This window comes from Lucilia cuprina, chromosome 4, assembly GCF_022045245.1.
Source record: "Lucilia cuprina isolate Lc7/37 chromosome 4, ASM2204524v1, whole genome shotgun sequence".
Classification (NCBI taxonomy): domain Eukaryota; kingdom Metazoa; phylum Arthropoda; class Insecta; order Diptera; family Calliphoridae; genus Lucilia; species Lucilia cuprina.
The window spans coordinates 91,273,257-91,299,141 of NC_060952.1; the positions used below are offsets into that span (position 1 = coordinate 91,273,257).

General features: G+C 30.5%; 3 protein-coding genes across 3 annotated transcripts in view; 2 read left to right on the forward strand and 1 right to left on the reverse strand.

Annotated features, from left to right (window-relative positions):
• Positions 1-268: 268 nt before the first annotated feature.
• Positions 269-5,064, forward strand: LOC111689629 (ras-like GTP-binding protein RhoL). Its single transcript, XM_046950594.1, has 3 exons — positions 269-621; positions 694-1,034; positions 4,645-5,064. Exons 1-3 carry the CDS (start codon positions 343-345, stop codon positions 4,670-4,672), a joined length of 648 nt encoding a protein of 215 aa, XP_046806550.1. The 5' UTR covers positions 269-342; the 3' UTR covers positions 4,673-5,064.
• On the forward strand, positions 2,827-3,866 carry LOC124419828 (ras-like GTP-binding protein RhoL). The gene is made up of 2 exons (XM_046950595.1): positions 2,827-3,438; positions 3,500-3,866. Exons 1-2 carry the CDS (start codon positions 3,208-3,210, stop codon positions 3,842-3,844), a joined length of 576 nt encoding a protein of 191 aa, XP_046806551.1. The 5' UTR covers positions 2,827-3,207; the 3' UTR covers positions 3,845-3,866.
• A 220-nt stretch (positions 5,065-5,284) lies between the features above and the next one.
• Positions 5,285-25,885, reverse strand: part of LOC111689628 (putative mediator of RNA polymerase II transcription subunit 26) — a 41,509-nt gene continuing 20,908 nt past the window's right edge. The window contains exons 2-5 of the mRNA XM_046950286.1: positions 8,970-13,980; positions 8,645-8,788; positions 6,504-7,361; positions 5,285-6,008 (exon numbers count right to left, since the gene is read on the reverse strand). Coding sequence (XP_046806242.1) covers positions 5,740-6,008; positions 6,504-7,361; positions 8,645-8,788; positions 8,970-13,980 — 6,282 coding nt within the window. The 3' untranslated portion in view covers positions 5,285-5,739. The remainder of the gene's footprint in view (positions 6,009-6,503; positions 7,362-8,644; positions 8,789-8,969; positions 13,981-25,885) is intronic.

Genomic DNA, 25,885 nt, shown 5'->3' on the forward strand with positions numbered 1-25,885 from the left:
TATCTATCTATCTATCTATCTATCTATCTATCTATCTATCTATCTATCTATCTATCTATCTATCTATCTATCTATCTATCTATCTATCTATCTATCTATCTTTCTTAACTAGAAACTTTTTTAACTCAAATTTCGTATTTGTACTAACAATTAGATTTTGTTATCTTACTCTTATATGGAAAATAAATATTTTTTTGGCTCCCCCTAATGTATACACGTAATTTCGATGATTCACATCTTTGTGGTTTTAAATTGTTGAAAATAAAATGAAACAATCTTCTATCCAACAAAGTATATGTTAGTACAAAACAGAAACGTTTTTTGTAAGCCGTATTAATATAAATGATTACATCAATGACGGCAACTAACACTTCTCCTGCTACAACAACATCTAACACTGCCAATTTAAAAATTACTCTATTGGGTCCGGAGGATGTGGGAAAGACTACTCTGATAAAAAGTTTTTTAATAGAAGAATTTTACGATTCCAGTTATGCCTCAGTTGTACCTGATGGTTATGCCCGCCTCAAAACAATTGATGATAAAGAATATCGTTTGATCTTGGTGGATACACCGGGTGCGATGGATTGTGAAAGTATAAGACGTTCGGCTTATGCAAATGTAAGTTAATCATCAATACTTTTGTTTTTAATATAAATTTTTCATTTCTTAAAATGTTTTTTTTTTCAATAGAGCGATTGTTTGATTTTGTGCTATGCTATTAATAGTCCTACATCCTTTAAAAGTATCAGCAGTTATTGGTTGCCTGAAATACGTACGCACTGTAAGGAAGTGCCTGTTATATTAGTGGGCACTAAATTAGATTTGCGCTCGAATATGAAATGTATAACTACCAAACAAGGTGCACGTTTAAGGAAAAAAACTAAAATGCTTTCATTTTTTGAATGTTCGTCCAAGGATATAAACAGTTTACAGACTCTTATTATTGAAGCCGTAAGAGCTGCAGTATGCCACCCTATGGTGGATAACAAATCTTCTAAAACACAACAACAAACAAATCTTCATAAACTAAAGTCAATATTTTTAAAGAAAAATTAAATTTATTTAACATTTTTCCAAAATTTTCCATTTTACAAAAGTATTGTTTGAAAAAAACAGCTGTTCATTGTTTATGTTTTTGAGTGAAAAGTTGACAATACTAACAAAGTTAACTGTGCTTAAATCTAAAACTGAAAAACACAATCATCGGTTAAAGTCCGCCTAACATTCGTAATTCAGCTCTGGGTGGAGGAAGACCGTCGTGCGTCGTTGCCATTATCGCTTAAGGGTAATCAGGCCGTCCTTTTTGCTCTGCCTTCGAGAGTTTTACGTTTCAAACAGCATTGGCTAATGTGTGACGTCAGATAACTGTACCGAGTTACAGTTTTTCTTGAGGTGCATATTTGGCCATGTGCAATCGTGTTAACTTAATCTAAGTTTTTAATTTTATGTAATTGGAATATATGAGCTAGTTTTTTCTAGCTAGAATTGGTGATGGCGTTGTATAATTTTAATTACTGGCCAAATAAATCTTAGTTTTCGGGAACTAAGTAACTTAAAGAACAAACAAACAAAAAGTCCGCCCAAATTTGTTTCGAGTTTAATCTGACAGCTAGTTAAGCCTAGTTTAACTGAGGACTAAGAAACCCGCCCTCAATCAGCTAATTTTGTTTGCTAGTTTAAGCGCCCAATGGAAGTGGTTTAAACTTGAGCAAGAGATGCAAAAGTGTAAACAGCTGATGCCAAAAAAATTAATACAATTTTTATTCAAATAAACATTAAAATGTTTGATCGATTAGTATAAATTATGGGGACTTCACAATATATATTTTTTTCTTTTAAATTTGAGTTTTGATTTTTTTATTACATTTACAATTGTCTTCTTCTTTTTTATAAAACATGCATTGTGTTAATAACAAACAGTGATGTTTTGTTTTGTTTGGCAACACTGCAAAGTTTTATCTTGTACTCAAAAACATCGAAGGGGGATTAACATCAGATTAAATTTATTTTTAGCTTAAGACCTGGTTCCCACAGGGAAAATTTTTTTAGGAAACTTTTGATTTTTGTGTGTGAGAGAAAGAAATATCAATTATCTCTTTCTTCTACAAATATAATCAAAATTTTCTCAACAAAAGTTTCTCAGTGTGAACCAGTTCTAACTAATGTGATTATTAATAGACATTTGATTGGCAACTCGTAAAACCGCTCTTAAATGATATAAGAAATTTAATAAAAATGGTTTCTACGGCCAAAAGGGGGTATTAATACATAGATGATTAATTTCTTTGCGGTTGTGAAATAAAAATATATAAAAAATATATACATATATATAAAACGAGCTATACCCAGTATGCTTCGCTACCCCAAAAGCAAAATAAGTAAAAAAACACTTAGGGCGGGTTTCTTACTCCTCAGTTAAAATAGGCTTAACTTGCTGTTAGATTAAACTCGAAACAAATTTAGGCGAACTTTAACCGACGATTGTGTTTTTCAGTTTTAGATTTAAGCACAGTTAACTTTGTTAGTATTGCCAACTTTTCACTCAAAAACATATACAATGAACAGCTGTTTGTTTTGCAAATAATACTTTTGTAAAATGGAAAATTTTTGGAAAAATGTTAAATAAACATTTAAAACAATAATAAATAAAACAAAACAAATCAGAAAATTGCAATTTACTTAAAATATTAAGTTTTTGTTCTTCCGATATCATTGTTTTATTGTTTTTGTTAATTATGTTTTCTCACTTATAACTTGAGTTTAATCGGCTAATTACACTCAGTTAAACTAAGATAATATGTAACATTATTGATAACTGAAAAACACGAAACATATATTAAACCAGGTTTAAGAATACAGATTATCTTTATCAGAAAAACCGGCCCTTAATAAATTTAAAGATTCTAACTGTAATAGTTTTCCAGTTGTATAAAAGAGAATAAATGTAGCCTATTGTACCTTCCAGATATAGGGGAACACACAGTGAAAATATGAAGAAGATCTATTTAGTAGTTTAGCCTACTATAAGGTACAAACAAACATACATACATTGATTTTTATACATATATAAATAGATATTAAGTTGTATATTGAGAAAAAGAACCATTGCCTTGAAGATGATTCGATATTGAACTCTTCAAATTTATTCACATTAAGTCGAATCAAATCAAACTCATAAAAAGATTAAATAACATATACTTTACAATGGATTGTTCAAGTAATTTAAGAATCCTAATAGTGGGTAATGTTGTGGGAAAGACAACTCTATTGAAAACCTATTTAAATAAAGAATTTTATGAATCATATTATGGCACAATTGTACACCAAGAATATGTGTGCAACATAACGGTTGATGATAAGGAATATACATTGACTTTGGTAGATACAGCTGGTCTAGAAGACTATAAAAGATTGAGACCCTTAGCATATCCCAATGTAAGTTGAATTAATAGTTCAAAAAAGAAACAAACTATGATATTAATAATTTATATTATAGACAGATTGTTTAATATTATGCTATTCCATTGCCGATATAAATACCTATGAAGATATAGAAAAATACTGGTTGCCGGAACTTCGTATGTATTGTAAAGGTGTACCTTTTATTTTGGTAGGAACTCAGCTAGATTTGCGCAATGTTAATTCTGTTGAAAACTTAAAATGTCTTACTGTGGAACAAGGAATTACATTAAAAGATAAAATTAAAGCTTCTTCATTTGTCGAGTGTTCGTCCAAGGATATAAATAGTCTAAATAAAGTCATCGAAGAAGCTGTAAGAGCTGCTGTTAACAAACCTATTAAAAAAAGTATCATAAAGTCATTGTTTTTTGGCAAGAAATAAAGAAAATTTTAAAATTGTTAAATTGGTTTTTAAAATATACAAGAAAAACTTACATACACATACATATTGTGATACTAAGGGCTGGTTTTTTAGATAAAGATAATCTTCATTCTTTGGTTAAACCTGGTTTAATATATGTTTAGTGCTTTTCAGTAATCAGTAACGTTACATATTATCTTAGTTTAACTGAGTGTAATTGGCCGATTGAACTCAAGTTATAAGTGAGAAAAATACAATTCACAAAAACAATAAAACAATGATTTCGGAAGAGCAAAAACTTAATATTTTAAATAAATTGCAAGTTTTTGTTTTGTTTTGTTTTATTTATTATTGTTTTAAATATTTATTAAACTGTTTTCCAAAATTTTTCATTTAACAAAAGTATTATTTGCAAAACAAACAGCTGTTCATTGTTTATGTTTTTGAGTGAAAAGTTTGCAATACTAACAAAGTTAACTAAACTTAAATTCATAATTGAAAAACTCAGGACATGTTTTTCTGATAAAGATAATCTTCATTCTTTGGTTAAAACTTACTATCTTACTTATTATCTTAGTTTAACTGAGTGTAATTGGCCGATTGAACTCAAGTTATAAGTGAGAAAACACAATTCACAAAAACAATAAAACAATGATTTCGGAAAAACAAAAACTTAATATTTTAAGTAAATTACAATTTTCTGATTTGTTTTGTTTTATTTATTATTGTTTTAAATATTTATTAAACAGTTTTCCAAAATTTTTCATTTTACAAAAATTATTGTTTGCAAAAAATAGCTGTTCTTTGTTTATTTTTTTAAGTGAAAAGTTGGCAATACTATCAAAGTAAACTGAACTTAAATCTAATACTGAAACACACAATCATCTGTTAAAGTCTGCCTAAATTTGTTCCGAGTTTAATCTAACAGCAAGTTAAGCCTAGTTTAACTGAGGAGTAAGAAACCCGTCCTCAGTCCACCTAAATTTGTTCCGAGTTTAATCTAACAGCTAGTAAATCCTAGTTTAATTGAGTACTAAGAAACTCGCCCTAATAAAAAGACACATATATTTACAAATTTTCTTTGTTATTTTTCTTTAATTTTATTACAAAACTAAAATTTATTAAATATATATTCTCATGGCAGAGAATAGAGAAATTCTTAAAACAATTAATATATTTACAAATATACATTAAACAATTAAGTTATGGCAAAAAAAAATTAACATAAAATTCATATTCATTTGAGCTAAAAAAAACAAAACTAAGGAATTTGGATTAAAAAAAAGTAAATTAAAAACAAACCTTAGTTAAATGGTTTGTTTTAGCAAAAATTTTTAAAATTCTCTTTGTAAACTTAAAATTCTATTGTTTTTTTAATTTAATTACAAAAACTAGTAGTTTTTATAAAATTTTCTTTAATATTATTATTATTATTATTATTATTTTCAAATTCCAGCTTAAAAAAACAATAATAAATTAAATTTTAAAACTTTCATTATTTTACCATATTTTGTTTTTTTTTATAAAAAATACAATTTAGTAACTGAAATTAAGATTACTCCTTGCAATTTAATATGTATAAAGTTTAAAAAAGAGATAAAACTGTATTCTTCTCTTCAGTATTCTATACATTTAAAAAAACCATACATATCTAACTTGTACTCTTCTCTTTTTGTAAACCGGAAATTAAAAAAAATAATTGCTTAAAATAACAAATTTACAAAAAATTTTTACTTAAAATCTATTTTCAAATCCTGTTGCACTTTTATAAAACAATTTTCTTTATTATAAGCAAAAACATGACATCTCATAATATAGTGCAAAAAAAGAAAAAATCTACATATTCTTTTTTAAGTTTTAAAAAGAAAAAACAATCCACAAATTTTATGTTGTAAGACCAGAGACAATAGTATTTTCTAAGGCATTATTAAAAAAGCATTGTCGTCCTCATTATTGTTGTTGTTGTTAGTGGCAGCAGCAGTTTCATCTTCACCGGATGTTGTAGCTGCTAAATTTATAGTTTGTTGTTCATTTGTTATTATTTTGGATGTTGATATTGATGTTGTTTTTGTTGTCATTGTTTCTAAATATACGCGGGAAGACAATTGTGATGATGATGCTGGTGTTGATGATGTAGAAGACGACGTTGATGTTAAGGCTTCTGTTGCTGTGGCAGCATTGGCAGCTGTAGTAGAAAAAAAGAGTAAAAATATGATTATTAGTTTTTGTATCATTTTGTGGGCTATTTATAAAAATCAGAGCTGTAGTGTTTGTTTCAAGATACTGAATGCACTAAAATGATTCAGAAATTTAACAACTATCTTTCTATCTATCTATCTATCTATCTATCTATCTATCTATCTATCTATCTATCTATCTATCTATCTATCTATCTATCTATCTATCTATCTATCTATCTATCTATCTATCTATCTATCTATCTATCTATCTATCTATCTATCTATCTATCTATCTATCTATCTATCTATCTATCTATCTATCTATCTATCTATCTATCTATCTATCTATCTATCTATCTATCTATCTATCTATCTATCTATCTATCTATCTATTCCCCAAACGTTCCATCCCTGCTTAACAAAAAATCACAAAGTACAATTAAAAGATAAACAAACAAAAAATTCATAATAAATTTCTCTCTCTCTTCTCCACCCCTCACCTTCTTGTTCATGTTCTTTTGCATGAGCCTTCATTGCTGTTTCTGTGCCAAACTGCTTGCCGCACTCTTCACACGAATTTGGTTTTTCGAATTTGTGTACCGTCAATTTGTGCAACGTCAATTGGGAGGGTCTCGGAAAACGCACTTGACATATGTTGCATTCATAGGGTCGACCCTCAGCATCGTGTGTTTCCATGTGCCGTTGCAGTGCATTGCGCATACGAAAACTGCGTTTGCAAATCGTACAGACTAGGCCTGACGACGATGATGATGATGATGATGTGGCAAGTGTATTGTTGATGGTTTGTGTGGCACCATGTGCCAAGTGATGATGTTTACGCAAAGCTATTTCATTTGTAAATGATTCCTCGCACAATAGACAATTATGACTACCGCGTAATGTACGTTCAACCATAATTTGTTCACCACCACTAGCACCAACTCCCCGTCGTCCCGTTACTACACTTCCAGCTCCTGTTTCATCCGTTAAAACATTGTCCGGACTATTGTGGTTTATGTTGATGTTGTTGTTGTCATTGTTGTGGCCGTTGTTATTGTTAAAAGTGTACGTTATTACTGCTGCTGCTGATGAAGATGATGATGATGGGGAGGCGGCAAAGTGTGGTGATATTTCTGATAATTGACGTTTACGAAAGTGTCGTAATGTTGTGGTAGAATCTGGTTCGGTTTGTTCTGGCGATGGTATTGTAATATGTTGATGTTGTTGCTGCTGCTGATGATGATGATTATTATTAACACTTTCATTTCCTGTATATTGTTGTTCATGTTCTGCTGCTGGTGTATCAGTGTTGTTGGTTTGATCATAATTTTGATTTGAACCACAGCAATCATCATTATCTAAAAGTAAATATTTAAACAAAAAAATGAAGGGAATGAATATTTATTAGCTGACACTAAGAATTATGAGGTTTTATTTTATACATTTCTATGTTTGATTTTATTTAGAGTCAATAGTCCCCGACTAGAAGTTCATACATTTTGTTAAGTACATATATTGAATAAACTCTCTGTTAATAAATTTAAAATTGGCGCTTCTAATAGATATTTTATGCATTTTGGCTGAATATCTATGGTACAGAGAGTTTAAATTTAAAACTTGCGGAAGTATTAAATATATGCCTATTTATATTTGGATTTCCTGCTTTATTCTGTAAATGACTTGAAAAATTAGTTTTCAATAAGACAAACAATTTGGCGATAAGTATTCTATAGATTTTCATTTTTTATTATATTTATGAAGTATACAGTTTCGTATAATAAATATACATATTTTTTATTGCCATTGGAATCGTCAGAACAAGGCTCAGTTTTCTGTTTGGGATATTAAACGATTATTACTTAATCAGAAGTAGGGTTCTATAAATCGACTTTCGAATAATCGAACAATCGACTTTTTATCGAAAAGTCGAAGTCAACTATTTTGTTCCAAAAAAGTCGATAACTCGACTATCGTCTATGAAAAAGGTCGAAAAGTCGACTTTGTAAATAAAAGTCGAAAAGTCGGAAAGAGTCGAAAAGTCGGAGAAAGTCGGAAAAAGTCGAAAAATTCGGAAAAAGTCGAAAATAGTCGGAAAAGTCGAAAATTGTCGAAAAGTCGAAAATAGAAAGAAGTCGAAAAAACTCAAAAAATTGCAACAAATAGAAAAAATAAAAATAAAATTTTTTTATTATTAATAAAATGTAAAAAGTCGAAAAGTCGACTTTTCATAAAATGCAAAAAGTCGAAAAGTCGGCTTTTCGTTTCAACTATTGAACCCTAATCAGAAGTATTGCCGAAAAGTGTAAAAAAAACACATAACAATTTCGAAAAAAAGAAGAAGAATTAACAGATGTTTTCTTTAAAATCGACACATTGACATTAAAAGACGTCATCGCACTCCAATATGGCCTAAAATGTGGTTTTCCCAACTTTGTAAAAAACTGATGTTATGGATTCTTCCAAAAAGTATATTTTAACGCTTTAAAAAATTGTGGACCTAGGTTGTGTTATGGTTAGTTTTGGTCTAGGTAATCTGATATACTTTTTAAATCATATCACAACACCATTTCTATTAAGGATTTAACATACACTTTTATAACTTTAGGGTTTTTCTTTAATTTTAAAATAGAGTAAAACCTACCATCATTACAATCAGGACTACATAATATACGAGCTTGTGACTGCTGTTGTGGTGTTCCTGTTGGTGTTCCGGATAATATTTCAACTTCTGGCATAGACAGAGAAGTTTGTATATCAGAACTAGACTCCAAAGGCAGATCAATAGCTGTTAAAATAAAGAAAAAATAAAACTTTAAGTATTAAACAATAAAATTCCAAAGATAACAACACATTCCTTTACAACACAGCTCTTCGAGGGAAAAGCAAAAGGAACACAATACAAAAGAAAAAGGTAATACAAAAGAAAAAGTTGAAGTAAAAAAGAAAACAATACAATTTGTACTTACAGCGTTTATTTTTATTCTCGCCGCTTACTTGCACATGAACATCCTCAACACGAACCAATCGTTGTTGCTGATTGTGCTGTTGTAACAACTGATAGGTAGCTGGTGACGACGTAGAGGTGGAGTTTTGTTGCTGTTGTTGTTGATGGTGTAAATGCTGTTGTTGAGATCTACCCAAATTGGCATGATACTTTTGCAGATGAAAATCTAAAGTACGCTGGGCACAAAAACTCAAACCACACTGAGCACACTGATAACGAGAACCATGAACTTGTGCCACATGCTGTTGACGTTCGAAACGTCGCGAAAAATGCATAGGACAATGAGGGCAATTATAGGGTTTTTCGGCGGGATGCATATTGATAATATGATTGCTGTAATCTACATTATTAGTGAATTTAGGACGTTTATGACAGAAACGACAGATAAGCGTAATTTTCTGAGTAACATTAGCGGAACGCGGTTGAAGTAATTGTAGTTGACGTTGTTTGATTTGTTGTTGCAACTGTTGATTGACTCTTTGACGCATGCTGGTTGCTGTCGAATTTGAGTCCTTATCTAAGGCGGGACTTATAGGTTTATGTATAGGTTTTGGAGCTAAAGGTGGATTACGTTCGTTGCTGCAATTGTTGGTAGTTTTGGAGGAGTTTGTTTGATATTTTGTACTGTGGCGTTGAAATAATACTGCATGTTGTTGTTGTTGTTGAGGTGCTGCTGCAGTTTGTGCAGGCATGGCTTGAGTGGTGGCATAATATTGGGGAGTTCCACCCAAATTATTGACCAACATAATGTATTGCGAAGATAGGGAGTTAGGATTTTGTTGTTGGTGCTGTTGATGTTGCTGTTGCTGCTGTAGCGTTTGCATGTAATTGTCATTGTTGTCCATATTAGATTTATTGAATTGCGACGCTTGATTGCTATTGTTCTGCATAATAATGGTATTAAGCGCGGGCGCTGGTATACTGGCTTGATACAGTTCACCATTGGCATTAATGAAATAGGTGGTGGTGCCATTGGCTGTTGAAATAACCTGTTGAGGTGCATAATTCTGGGAAGCATTGACATTCGAAGGCCAATTGATATCCTGGGCATTGTTGTGTATTAAATGTTTAATGGGTGCTTGATTTGCCGCTTCCATGGCTTGTCCCAGAGTTACAAATTGTAAATTATTGCCGTGAGCCTTAAACGCACCCTCCATATGTTCGCCGGCTTGGTTAAGTTGGCGATTGGCAAATATTATGGGCCCCTGATTGGTATTGGTGACAATGTAGTGGGGTTGCATATTTGCACTGCCAGGTATTAGTGGATTATTTGTACTCTGCATTTGTATAGAGTGCTGGTAATTGTTGGGATTATAAGGTATTTGTTGAGTTAACAAGTCTCTATTGGTAACCGTTATTTCGGGTACAGTTTCCTCTTGAACGGCAGCATTAGAAAAATGATCATTGTTCTCTTTGTAATCACTTAGATCTATATAATCTACAACTGCTGGGGCTGTCTTAATTTCCCCACTCTCATTAGCCATATTTTGAATATTTTGTTCGTTGTCATTTATAGCATTATCTTCTTCATTAAACTCTCCCTGGTTGCCCAATAATTCGCCGCTATTGGGCGGTTGGCTAATTTCAATATTTTCAAAGCAGGGTATATCATTTTGAAAACCAATCAATTCCGATTGTGTACTCTCCTCGAAACATTCAGTGTATGTGGGAAAATGTTCAATAAATACACCCGTGGTATGTGGTCCCGTACTGCCACCACTAACACTACTACCTCCCATATGAGAACTATGACCCATACTGCTGTGATTACTTTGCGGTGTCATGGCATTATAATCCATATTTTGATGTATAAAAGGACTCACCGACATGGGATTACTGTTAATGGTGCAAGGACTTTCGGCATAGAAACTGTGGGCCGGCGTGGTAGGTGAATCCGTTAGCGGCGAATACACAGAGTGGGGGAATAATTCATCAGTTTCGGCCGAACGGGGTGTATACATATCCTTGTCATGCATTTCACTTAATATGCCATTTAATGTATCCTCTACATCGCGAATTTCATCACTTAATTCTTGAGTTATTTGTGGTCCCAGTTGGGGAACCATATCACAGGTAGTTTCTTCGATTTCAGAGGAATCGATGCAATTATTTTGAAAATCATTTATAAAATCAGTAATTTTCGAAGAAGCTGAACACAACGGAGGTTGTACATATCTAAACAAGTCCACTGAAGGCTGTGAGGAATCTGCCGTACTAGAAGAAGAAGTTTCCGAGTTTTGTGAGAAACCCATTAAGTCACTTTGGCTGCTAGAGCTATTGGCCTGTGTAGAGCTAATGTTTTGGGTTGTATTATTACACTCTAGCTGCTGTTCCTTGACTATTGCTGTTTCGGAAGCTATTTCCTCAGTAATTCCAGTTTCATTAGCTATCATGTTAATTTCTTCTTCCACTTTCTCCTCCTTTTCTTGTTCCTCTTTTAAAGCCTCATTTTTCTGTTCGTTTTCCTCACTTTCTGTTTCCATGGTCAGATGTAGTCTTTTGAAATCTTGTGTCAAAGATGTTAGAGGAACTCGTACTATTAGCTTCTTGGGACTTTCTAAGTTAAACTTTTCCTTGCACAATTTAAACATTTCCTTAGTGCATTCGCTCTGCAAAGACAGCTGAGGTTTAGGGAAATCCGTTAATTGAGTATCATCTTCTAGCATATCATTTTTGATGAGCAAAGGATCCCGGTAAACACTAGTATTGCTATCACTATCACATTCTTGTAAATGATGCAAAGAAATGGGATTTTCCTTGTTTTCATCTTGTGCACTATTGAAAGCGTTTAACTTACGCTTAACAATATTAAGATCAACCGTTTCCTCCATATCACTGCCGCCCACCAAGTCCTGCTTGTTTTCTTTTCTATATTCTGCATTAAGATCCAGAGAAAATATTGATTCTATTTCGTATTTTGTTGGAGGACTTTGATTATGGTTAGTTTTTCTTCTGCGTTTGGGTTTTGAAGCTTCACAGGGTTCGTCTTCAGTTTTGCGGCGACATTTAAAACGAGCACCTCGTTTACGTTGTATTATTAATTTCATGCCACCAATTTTCTTTGACGCAATTGACTTTGGAGGCTCCATGTCTTCTGCTACTTCAGTGTCTTTTGTTTGGTCAATTTGCTTATTTTCTTCTGTTTCTTTTTGTGTATAGTTGGTAATTTGTTTTTGGTCTGCCTCTTCCGGCCATAAATTGTGGTTTAGATTTTGTTCGCGTTCATCATCAGCAGTGTCCTTGACTTGATTATCTGGCAAAGACATTACCGTATTTGTACTGCTGCTACTACTACTACTACCAACATCATCTTGTCCCTCTTGCCTAAAATTATTGGTGCTACTACTAATGCTCTGGTTTTCATCAAGGGTCTTTGAACTTTTGTCTGTGTTTTCTGATGCTGAGCCGGTTGTTGAGTCGTTAGCTGTATAAGGCAATGTTGTAGGCATGTCATTGGCATTTGCTTTCATAGCTGCCTTAGTCTTCCACATGATGCAAGACGTAGAAGACTTGTTTGAGGATATTCTCGGTGATATTGATGAGAAGCCTGTTTTATTGTTAACAAGCAGATCTGTAACAGCAGGTGTCGTTGTTGTTGTTGTTGCTATTTCAGCACTTAAAGACGATGACGTAGTCATGGCTGATGATGATGTTGTTGAGACATTCGATGATGTTTCATCTTCCATTTGTATGTCTGCTGCTTGTTTTAGAGATTTTTTCTTAGTCTGACGTTGTTTTCGTTGTTTTAATGTTGCTGCTGAACATGTTCTAACATGTTTATTTTGCCACGATCTTGTTGTTTTCTTAAGGTTCAACTTTTTTATGTTCAATTTGTTATTTGATTTATATTTATGATATTGTGATCTTTTACCAATATTAAGATATTTACACGTTTTATGTTTAAAAACTTTTCTTCTTAGAGATTTCCTGGAATGGCTGGAGACTTTTGAAGAGCTGCTGTAGGTGGAGGTTGAACTGCAAGTATTATCATTGGATTCATTATTATTATTATTGTTGTCATTGGAATTTGTATCCTCAATTGTTTGCTGTTGGGTTTTTGCATTTGTAGTCTTGATCGATGTTGGGGTATATGCTTTTAAGGCGGCTTTGGTTAAAAATAAACTTTCATTATTGTTTTTATTATTAGTTAAGCCAAAGTTAAATAATTCTTTATGCTCCTCTTTAACACCCAATGTAGTATCACCTCTATCTGGACTCTCATCTATCGACATTTCCTCATCATTTACTTGGCATTTTATAGTTTTATTTGTTGCCTCAAATGCTTTAAATATAATATGGGTATCTAATAGATCCTCTTGATCGCCACTTATTTCTTCTCTGACATTAGCCATTAGCTGCGTGGCATCATTATCACATATTTGTTTCAGGGGCGGCTGTTGTAAGGTTAACAGCGGTGTATTTCTAAATTTTAACACGGCCGCCTTAAGCAGCGGTTTCTTTTCATCCTTAACCTTACTACAACTCGTTGCCGTTGCACAATGTTCTTGTTTGGCAAAGCTTTTATCGTGGCATCCTAGTGTTGTAGCTGTTGCCGTTGCTTCTGTTTTTTCAGTCATTGTTTCAACATTGTCCAGCAATGTTGGTGTTGTTGCATTGGTTAACTTACTGACTTCATCGGTATTCCCTGTTTGTGTTTCAAAGGAAACCGATGACTTGCTATTGTCTACCGTGGCTTGTTGCTGTTGTTCCTTACAGTTATCGTTAGCTAAATCGTTGGGTTCATCTAGTGTTTTAATTTTACTTGCTACTGCTGAGGCTGTTGCTGCTGGTTTTGTTGTTGTTGCCGTTGCATCCTTTTGTTGTTGCTGTCTTTCATAGAATTTCTGTTCCTCGTTTAGCGCTCTCAATTGTGTTTGAACTTTAAGACATTTCCGCCGGAATTTATGTATCATATAGAATTGTGCCGTACATTTGGCACAGATACGCTGTGGTAGACCATCATTACATTTTATCTGCACACACGCAAAATCGCCAATGAAATGAAAAAAAAAAACAATAAACTTTTAGTTGGGGGAATACAATTTAAATTCTGCTGTTTAAGTTTTTTTTCTTTTGCATAGTATTTAGATTTAATTTATGTTTTGTTAACATGGTTTTTATGAGCCCCATCAACAATTTAGATGTGTATTTAATGAGGTTTTGTTCGAATATTTTCTGATAAAATTGCTGGTATTTAGTTATTGTCATGTCTTGTCAGTTGGACGGCCATTGGTAGTTAATTTATGGTTTAAGACCACAATCTAATTGGCATTTTAATGTAGCATTGAGAAATTCTGGACAAATAGTTGATGTTTATCGGTGTGATTTTGTTTTATGTCTGGCTTGTGCCAAAAATATTTGAGCGATTAAATTAAGAGGTTATTCTTTGAAGAGTTGATTGATGAAGAAACTAATGTTTACAGATTGATAGATAGATAGATAGATAGATAGATAGATAGATAGATAGATAGATAGATACAGAGATAGATAGATACAGAGATAGATGGATGGATAGATAGATAGATAGATAGATAGATAGATAGATAGATAGATAGATAGATAGATAGATAGATAGATAGATAGATAGATAGATAGATAGATAGATAGATAGATAGATAGATAGATAGATAGATAGACAGATAGATAGATAGATAGATAGATAGATAGATAGATAGATAGATAGATAGATAGATAGATAGATAGATAGATAGAAAGATAGAAAGATATAAAGATATATTGGTAGATAGATAGATAGATAGATAGATAGATAGATAGATAGATAGATAGATAGATAGATAGATAGATAGATAGATAGATAGATAGATAGATAGATACAGAGATAGATAGATGGATGGATAGATAGATAGATAGACAGATAGATAGATAGATAGATAGATAGATAGATAGATAGATAGATAGATAGATAGATAGATAGATAGATAGATAGATAGATAGATAGATAGATAGAAAGATAGAAAGATATAAAGATATATTGGTAGATAGATAGATAGATAGATAGATAGATAGATAGATAGATAGATAGATAGATAGATAGACAAAGATATATATATAGATAGATAGATAGATAGATAGATAGATAGATAGATAGATAGATAGATAGATATATATAGATAGATAGATAGATAGATGTATAGATTTTCTAATGAAGTATCTCGGTAAAGCAGTTTCCTTAACAATGTCATGCTAAGATAGTTTGTGAGACTTTATTAACGATAAAAACTTTATTTTTCAAAAAATTTCACTTAGTAAAGTGCCTACTTCACATAACAGTCTACGAAAAACAGTTATCTCCACAAAAATCTGTCTGAACAACATACGTATTTCAAAATAACAAAAATAAATCAAAACAAACCCGTTAAATTCAAATTTATACAAAATGTTTAGTTTCATTTTTTTTCTATTAGAATAATTGAATAAAATCAATAAATAAATTTTACAATCATTGAGTTAAGGAATTAAGAAAAGCAAAACTTAGATAAATGGAAATAATTTGCATGTGTGTGTGGACATGGTAAAGGCTAATCTTTTTAAAATTGTCATTTAAACTTGTCTCTCGTATAAAGTAGAGTGTATGTTTAAGAGTTACTTAAGAGACAATTAAGTTACGCTTTTTCGAGTTTCAAGTAAGAGATACTTAAGCATCAGACATACAAAATAAGATACTTATTTGAGTGTGACAAGTGGCACTTCTGTGGTTGATTGGTTTTGAAGGGGTGGAGCCCAGTCACTGTTTTTTTTTTTTTTTTATTTACATTGTCATCATTATCATTGACAATATTTGTTTATATTTATATAGAATTTCATTAAAATTGTTTTGTATTTTTTTATTTATTATTGCTGCTGCCATTTACTTAAGTAACCTGCTAAAAGTCAATATTAATTGTCAACAGTTTTATAGTTAAACAAAGTTTTTGTTTTTGTTGTTAATGTAAGAAAATATGTATTTTAATTTCCGTTTTTGTTTTAATTTCATTTCTTTTTTTCATTTTTTAGGCAGGGAGTAATATAAATTAAAGAAAATTAAAGTATTTCATTTCTCCGTCATGAAATATCACGCATTTAGTGTTTCTTGTTTACACTGTAGAATGACAACAATAACAATAGCAATAAAAACCAAATACAGAGAAACATTATTTACTTAAGTCTCCCTTTTGTCTATGGGCATCATAAACACTAACAACAAATGAATAAATTGCTCCTTTTTCATGTTTTCATATCTGTTGGATTTTCACTTTATGTTGTACATATAAATTTTACGTAAAAAAGATATACATCAACTAACCAACAACAACATCAGCAGCAGGAGTTGCAAAAAAAATAAACATAAAACATTTTATTTATAAATAGGTGTTTAAAAGAGTACATTCATTAGTAAATTTGAAAACTAGAACTGAACTAGAACTGAACTAGAACTGAACTAGAACTGAACTAGAACTGAACTAGAACTGAACTAGAACTGAACTAGAACTGAACTAGAACTGAACTAGAACTGAACTAAAACTGAACTAGAACTGAACGAGAACTGAATTAGAACTGAACTAGAACTGAACTAGAACTGAACTAGAACTGAACTAGAACTGAACTAGAACTGAACTAGAACTGAACTAGAACTGAACTAGAACTGAACTAGAACTGAACTAGAACTGAACTAGAACTGAACTAGAACTGAACTAGAACTGAACTAGAACTGAACTAGAACTGAACTAGAACTGAACTAGAACTGAACTAGAACTGAACTAGAACTAGAATTAGAACTGAACTAGAACTGTAAAGTTAATTCTTTTAAATTTCTGTTGTGTCTCGACTAGTAGTATATTATTTTAACATTTGTTTGTTTATATGCCTTTCTATATTCTCTTACCACTACTTCTTCAAGTCTTACACACACTCCCATCCAGATGTGTTAATTAGTTAAACATGATGTTTTCTACTGCCAACGTACCTAACAACAATTACAATGCCTAAGCTTCCAAAGCTTTAGCTGACTCAATGACTAACAGGCCAACAGTTAGAGAAAAATATCGACTGGCTGGCAGTCAGTAAGTCTGGCAGTTAGAGAATCACTCAACCATACAATTAACGTCGTCATCCAACATAAAACCAGAACAAGACATTTAATTTTATTAACTTTTGTAAGATTTTAATGGTAACAGTAATTTTTATGGTCCCTCTTCCCCACACTAGTAGTGAGTATAGGTATGAATGTATGTTAGTAGAGATTTGTTGTTAGTAGTTAAATTGTTGTAAATAAATTGTAGGTTTTTTTGACACTTTAATCAAAAGGGGGGACCAGCCAAGTAGAAACAAAAGTGTGGCAGTGAGTTTGAAAAAAATTTCAAAAAGTGGGGGGTTAACATTTTTACCGTTTCTTTCTTTAGGTTTTTTTGTTGTTGTAAGAAAAAATGTTCGGTATACTTTTCCCCAATGTTGGAAATAACACACCTAAATAATAAAAATTTGTTTAATCAAAAATGTAAATTTATGCCGGGTAAATTAAAATGCAAACATATTTATTTTATTTTTTCATTTCTTTTTATTTTACTTTTTGTTGTCCATTAAATTTTGACTTTATATGTATTTTGTTTTTAAATTAATGCTTGTGGTTTTGTTAAAGGTTTAAAATAAATTTAACCAACTTGTTTATTTTTTTGTTGTTATTTTACTTTGTGCATCCGGGAAATTCTATTTAAATGCACAATTTTGTGAAACAATTATTTTAAAAAAGAGTTTAAGTCGAAAATTGTTAAACTACTAGTAAAATAAGAGTTGTAGTTAAGAAAAAAAATTATAATTTATACAAAAAACAATCTTTAGCTTTTTGCTATTCTTTACAATGACACTTCATATTCTATGAATAAATTAAAAATTTCTATATAAATTATAATATAATTATTAATTATATTATACAAAGTATTTTTTTTTTTTGTGTAATTATTGTTTATTTCCATTTCATATTTTAATATGCGCCGGCGTAGATTGTAAATTAAAAAAAAAAGAGACATGTGATTCGAATAAAGTTTAACTTATAAACATCCATTGCGTTTTATGGTAAAAACAGGAAATTAATAAACAAAAAATAATAGAAAAAGCTGGTAACAGCAGGAAATTTATAAAAATATTGTGTCAACAAAATTATTTTTTTTAAATTTAATAATAACAAATTAATGAAAAAAACTATGGAAATAATTATAAATTTGGAAAAAAAATTAAATCAGTTCTATTTTAGTTTTAGTTCGATTCTAGTTCAGCTCTAGTTCAGTTCTAGTTCAGTTTAGTACAGTTCAGTAGTTTAGTACTAGTTCAGTTCTAGTTTAGTACTAGTTCAGTTCTAGTTCAGCTCTAGTTCAGTTCTAGTTCAGTTCTAGTTCAGTTATAGTTCAGTTCTAGTTCAGTTCTAGTTCAGTTTTCGTTCAGTTTTCGTTCAGTTCAAGTTCAGTTCTAGTTCAGTTCCAGTTCAGTTCTAGTTCAGTTCTAGTTCAGTTCTAGTTCAGTTCTAGTTCAGTTCTAGTTTAGTTCTAGTTCAGTTCCAGTTTAGTTCTAGTTTAGTTCTAGTTCAGTTCTAGTTCAGTTCTAGGTCAGTTCTTGTTCAGTTCTAGTTCAGTTCTAGTTCAGTTCTAGTTCAGTTCTAGTTCAGTTCTAGTTCAGTTCTAGTTCAATTCTAGTTCAGTTCTAGTTCAGTTCTAGTTCAGTTCTAGTTCAGTACTAGTTCAGTTCTAGTTCAGTTCTAGTTCAGTTCTAGTTCAGTTCTAGTTCAGTTCTAGTTCAGTTCTAGTTCAGTTCTAGTTCTAGTTCAGTTCTAGTTCTAGTTCAGTTCTAGTTCAGTTCTAGTTCAGTTCTAGTTCAGTTCTAGTTCAGTTCTAGTTCAGTTCTAGTTCAGTTCTAGTTCAGTTCTAGTTCAGTTCTAGTTCTGTTCTAGTTCTGTTCTAGTTCAGTTCTAGTTCAGTTCTATTTCAGTTCTAGTTCAGTTCTAGTTCTAGTTCAGTTCTAGTTCAGTTCTAGTTCACTTCTAGTACAGTTCTAGTTCACTTCTAGTTCACTTCTAGTTCACTTCTAGTTCAGTTCTAGTTCAGTTCTAGTTCAATTCTAGTTCAGTTCTAGTTCAGTTCTAGTTCAGTTCTAGTTCAGTTCTAGTTCAGTTCTAGTTCAGTTCTAGTTCAGTTCTAGTTCAGTTCTAGTTCAGTTCTAGTTCAGTTCTAGTTCAGTTCTAGTTCAGTTCTAGTTCAGTTCTAGTTCAGTTCTAGTTCAGTTCTAGTTCAGTTCTAGTTCACTTCTAGTTCAGTTCCAGTTCAGTTCTAGTTCAGTTCTAGGTCAGCTCTAGTTCCGTTCTAGTTCAGTTCATTTCATGTCTAGTTCAGTTCTAGTTCAATCATCTGTAGTTTAGTTCAATGCTAGACCTGAATACTTTATAATTGTTTAATATTAATAAATTATAGTGATTATAGCTACAAGCGAAACATTATCACTTTTCATATTTAAACTTACTTTGTATTTAATTATCATCTATCTACTGAATTCTTATCAACCCTATAATAAAAAAAAACATATTGTCTCAGAACAATCAATGATTAAGTGGCATTTGTAAAGCTTTAGGTGTTCATATTACCCCCAAACAAAATTCTAAAAAAAATATTATTTATTACATATTTATCAAAACAACTAAATAAGTGATGTCATAAATCCTCTAATTAATATTATCAATATTTTGAATTTGTATACCAAAGCTACCTACACTTGTTTTTTGCTATTCAAAAACATTACTCACTATCAGAATTACATACCTAGAACTAGCACTAGTAGGAACTACTAGTGATGATAGATTGTTTATTATAAGTAAGTACTAAATTTACTCAAGCGTTAATTACCTCATTGTTAATAAACGTCTGTCATAAATAGGTTAGAAAGAAGAGGGGGTTGAAAATTTTGAACCAAATAATCATTTTTTATGTGTGTATGTGTATGCATGTACATATATCTTAATTTAATTATATAGAATAGAATGGAATAGATTATCAGCGACACTAGAAATCAAGTGTTACTATTGTGAGAATTGTGTAAACATTTTGTTTTACAGTCGTCACGTTATTTCCCCAAAAAAAAAAAAAAAAAACAAATTAATGTCATTATCAATGGCACATGTTTTTATTGTTTATGGTTTTCTAATAAAAGATTAGGAAATAATGGAAATAATCAGACAATTGTTATTTATTCATTTGAATAAATGTGAAAAAAAGGAAAGGGAAAAAAACAGTTATTAAATATACAAATTAAATTATTTCACAAGAATTAAAACTCCAATTGGATTTTAATATATATTATAAATAATATGTTTAACTTAAGGCACTTCTGTTTAGATTATTATTAATAACATTTAGTTTTAAAACCAACTTCTTTTCGATTTTAAAATAATAACAAAGATTTGCTTGTTTAATTGTTTTAAACAAAAACTTTGTTTTAAATTATTGTTAATAATAAATTATATACTTAACAAAGTGATTAATAGTTTAATATTTGAAATAATATGCAGTATTGATAAAAGTAATTTTTTATAAACCATAGACATCAATAAATAACAATTAACAAAAAATCTTACTTAAACACAATTTAATAAATTGTTACTATACAATGTTTACTAATACGATATTATAGTTAAATAACGTTTTATGTTTAAAGCTTAATAGAAGTTTTCCTTACTTATGTTAAAACTTTACTTTGAACTCTGAACTTGAACTGAAATAAAACTGAGTTATAGCTGAACTATGACTTAACTACAAATGAACTATAACTGAACTAGAACTGAACTAGAACTGAACTAGAACTGAACTAGAACTGAACTAGAACTGAACTAGAACTGAACTAGAACTGAACTAGAACTGAACTAGAACTGAACTAGAACTGAACTAGAACTGAACTAGAACTGAACTAGAACTGAACTAGAACTGAACTAGAACTGAACTAGAACTGAACTAGAACTGAACTAGAACTGAACTAGAACTGAACTAGAACTGAACTAGAACTGAACTAGAACTGAACTAGAACTGAACTAGAACTGAACTAGAACTGAACTAGAACTGAACTAGAACTGAACTAGAACTGAACTAGAACTGAACTAGAACTGAACTAGAACTGAACTAGAACTGAACTAGAACTGAACTAGAACTGAACTAGAACTGAACTAGAACTGAACTAGAACTGAACTAGAACTGAACTAGAACTGAACTAGAACTGAACTAGAACTGAACTAGAACTGACCTAGAACTGAACTAGAACTGAACTAGAACTGGACTAGAACTGAACTAGAATTGAACTAGAATTGAACTAGAATTGAACTAGAATTGAACTTGAACTGAACTAGAACTGAACTAGAACTGAACTAGAACTGTACTAGAACTGAACAAGAACTGAACCAGAACTGAACTAGAACTGAACTAGAACTGAACTAGAACTGAACTAGAACTGAACTAGAACTGAACTAGAACTGAACTAGAACTGAACTAGAACTGAACTAGAACTGAACTAGAACTGAACTAGAACTGAACTAGAACTGAACTAGAACTGAACTAGAACTGAACTAGAACTGAACTAGAACTGAACTAGAACTGAACTAGAACTGAACTAGAACTGAACTAGAACTGAACTAGAACTAAACTAGAACTAAACTAGAACTGAACTAAAACTGAACTAGAACTGAACTAGAACTGAACTAGAACTGAACCAAAACTGAACTAGAACTGAAATAGAACTGAAATAGAACTGAACTAGAACTGAACTAGAACTAAACTAGAACTGAACTAGAACTGAACTAGAACTGAACTAGAACTGAACTAGAACTGAACTAGAACTGAAATAGAACTGAACTAAAACTGATCTAAAAATTCCAAAAGTTCTCCACTACATAAAGAGTGTATTAAAAATTATGGTTTTTTTTACACATTTTGTAAATATTTTTTATTAAATTTTATAATAATAAACAAATAAACTAATTAATTTTAAATTTCTTTATTTAAATAATAAAATAAACAAATTTGATTACAAAATTTCTATTCAAAAGCAAATTTTGTAAAAAACCAAAACATAATAAATTAATTAAAATTATTTTTGTTTTCACTCGTTAGCTGCGATTAACTGCTAAAACAAAAAAAAAAAAAAAAAAAAAAACTTAATCAATTTTTAAATGTCAAAAATAAACAATGCAAATTATTGTTTAAAATTTCAAATGTTCACATGTCAATATTGGAAGCTAATTTCTTTATTTCTTATAAAGTTGAAAAAATTTAAAAAATTTAAAAAAAATTATTAATCACTTTCTGTTTAGAGATATTAAAAATAGAAGAAAAAAAACACAAAACCAAATTTCACTGCAGAGAAATTTTTGGAAATTTCTATTAATTAAAAACAAACAAAAATACTTTTCATCTTATTTTCAGAAAACAGGTTTGTTTTATTTCTATATCGTAGGTAATATTAATTTTCAAAAAATGTTAATTTTTATTTTTTATATTTTTCCAGGTTTTAATGACTCAAATATCAAATGCAACTTACACCTAATAGGTTTTTAATATTGTGTATTGTTTAATGTCTGGAATTCTTTTAAAAATGAAATTTTTAACAACTTTCTAATTTTTAAAAATTTTATGTTTTAGTTTTAACTACAAGTTTCAAAGGAAAAACCCCAGCAAACTGTTTTTTTATTTATAGATACTGTTAGATATGTTTGACTTTGACTACTTCCTTTCAATTCTAATTTGAATTTCAAACATATTTTTTTTCTTTCGGTTCAGCAAAAATCAAATTATACACAACAAGTTGATAAAATTCCTTTTAATGGATTCAATAGACTTTTGTATTTTTATTCCAAAATTTGTTTTTAATCATCAAATTTGAAATTCATCTAAAGGTAAAGCGAAATAAATAAATAAATAAATAAACAAATTACAAAACAACAACAACGCAATTTACATTAAAACGTTTTTATATTTTCTTATAAAATTTATATTTAGCTTAAGAAGAGAGTTTCTATTTAGAGATAAGTATCAAGAATTTAATGCTATAAAATCTTTTTAAAGTTATTTAAATTTCACAGAAAGTGAAATCAATGAATTTTTATAAAAATCTCTAAGTTTCGTATGAGTTTCCTTTAAGTTACGGTTATTTATAAAAAATAGTTTTTATTAAAAATATTTTTAAATTAAAGCAAAAAAATTTCCCATAAAAAGATATATGAAACGAAAAACCTGTTGCATTTGAAACTTTTTTTAAAAAATGCAAAATTTTTGTTGTCATTTTTTTTTAAAAGTATTATATTAATTAAGCAAAAAATATATATAAATTGTTAGCAACACGTGAATTCTTATCGTCAGCAAAAAAAAACAAATTTTAACAAACTAGCAACAGCTAAAAAAAAAAAATGCTAAATCATTCAACACGAATAGACGGGCCCATTGTGCTAATATTTATTGTTTAAACATTTGTCACCATTTCAGTTCTAGTATAGTTCTAGTTTAGTACTAGTTCACTTCTAGTTCAGTTCTAATGCAGTTCTAGTTCAGTTCTAGTTCAGTTCTAGTTCAGTTCTAGTTCAGTTCAAGTTCAGTTCTAGTTCATTTCAAGTTCAGTTCTAGTTCAGTTCTAGTTCAGTTCTAGTTCAGTTCTAGTTCAGTTCTAGTTCAGTTCTAGTTCAGTTCTAGTTCAGTTCTAGTTCAGTTCTAGTTCAGTTCTAGTTCAGTTCTAGTTCAGTTCTAGTTCAGTTCTAGTTCAGTTCTAGTTCAGTTCTAGTTCAGTTCTAGTTCAGTTCTAGTTCAGTTCTAGTTCAGTTCTAGTTCAGTTCTAGTTCAGTTCTAGTTCAGTTCTAGTTCAGTTCTAGTTCAGTTCTAGTTCAGTTCTAGTTTAGTTCTAGTTTAGTTCTAGTTCAGTTCTAGTTAATTTCGAAGTCAGTTCTTGTTCAGTTCTATTTTAATACTAGTTCAGTTTTAATAAGGTTGTAGTTAAAAATTTTCAAAAAATGTTATCCAAATCATCAAACCTACCTGACCTTACTTTACTTTTTTAGCACTAATCTCTTGATAATTTTACTCTTATACATATTTTATCTTAACATGAAATACGTGTTTATTTCCCAATATGGAGAAATATTCTTTTAAAATAACAATTAATTAAAAACCTCTAGAAAAACTTCTCAACAAACAAAAGAAAATGTCAAAAAATACAAGAAAAACTTTCTTACTTTCTTGTCTTAATATTGTTTTCTCATTATTCTCATAAATTTTCAATTAAGTTTGTGTAAATGAAACACATAAATACAAGAACAACAACAATAAAATTGAATTTAATATTCTGTTTATGGATTTTTATTATTTCTATTGTTTTTTTCTCATGTTGTTGAAGCAGAGAGGAATGGATGGCAGGATAAATGGATGAATAAAGCTGCTCCAAAAGTTTATTTTGTTGTATATAAAACATAAAATTAATGTTTTACATCAAAGTAAATAATTTTTCATGCTGCAGAACACACAAAAATACACACACTCTGACGTAGGTAAGAGTGTGAAAGAGAGTGTGTCTGCCTAACAAAACGTCAGATTGTTTTATTATTCTTTATTATTCTTTATTATTCTTTATTGTTTTTATTTCATTTGTCCTTCTCGTGTTCAGTTAGACTATCTGTCTTTCTGTCTGTCTGTTTGTCCGTCAGGTTTGTTTTTTTTTTTGTTATTTCCACAGAAACAAAATGTTATTTTATTAGAGCTTAACTTTTTTGACACTTGGCATGTTACGTTTCAGGGTATACAAAAAGTCAGCCAGTTAGTGAGCGTACCACTCTCAATGTCTTTCATTTCCTAAAGCTATGCACAGTGGTTGGCAAAGTTTTGCCAACAACATGAAGTTTTATTGAAAATTTTGTTTCTCTTTTATGAATTATCCTTATTAGCCGCTTATTTGTTAAGTAGTTTAAACATATTTTAGCTTTTCTTCTTTTTCTTTTGGTTGCCGTGAGAATTGTTATGCAATTTTTATGGACTTATTATTACCGGATTACATTTTGTTCTTAAATGAAAGCCGATTATGAAGCTATTACATTATTTTTGTTTTTATTTTGGGTTAAGACACTTTAAGGGTTAAATAAAGAATTATAAGTATTTAAGTGGAGCATTTTTGTTTTCTAATATATGTAACTTCAGTTTCAGTTTAGTTCAAGTTCAGTTTTACTTCAGTTTTAGTTCTAGTTCAGTTCTAGTTCAGTTCTAGTTCTAGTTCAGTTCTAGTTCAGTTCTAGTTCAGTTCTAGTTCAGTTCTAGTTCAGTTCTAGTAAGTTCTAGTTCAGTTCTAGTTCAGTTCTAGTTCAGTTCTAGTTCAGTTCTAGTTCAGTTCTAGTTCAGTTCTTGTTCAGTTCTAGTTCAATTCTAGTTCAGATCAAGTTCAGTTCTAATTCAGTTCTAGTTCAATTCCAGTTTAGTTTCAGTTCTAGTTCACTACTAGTTCAGATCTAGTTCAGTTCTAATTTAGTTCTAGTTCAGTTCTAGTTCAGTTCAAGTTCAGTTCTAGTTCAGTTCTAGTTCAGTTCTAGTTCATTTCTAGTTCAGTTCTAGTTCAGTTCTAGTTCAGTTCTAGTTCAGTTCTAGTTCAGTTCTAGTTCAGTTCTAGTTCAGTTCTAGTTCAGTTCTAGTTCAGTTCTAGTTCAGTTCTAGTTCAGATCTAGTCCAGTTATACATCATTTCTAGTTTAGTTCTAGTTCAGTTCTAATCCAGTTATACATGATATAGTTCAGTTCTAGTTCAGTTCTAGTTCAGTTCTAGTTCAGTTCTAGTTCAGTTCTAGTTCAGTTCTAGTTCAGTTCTAGTTCAGTTCTAGTTCAGTTCTAGT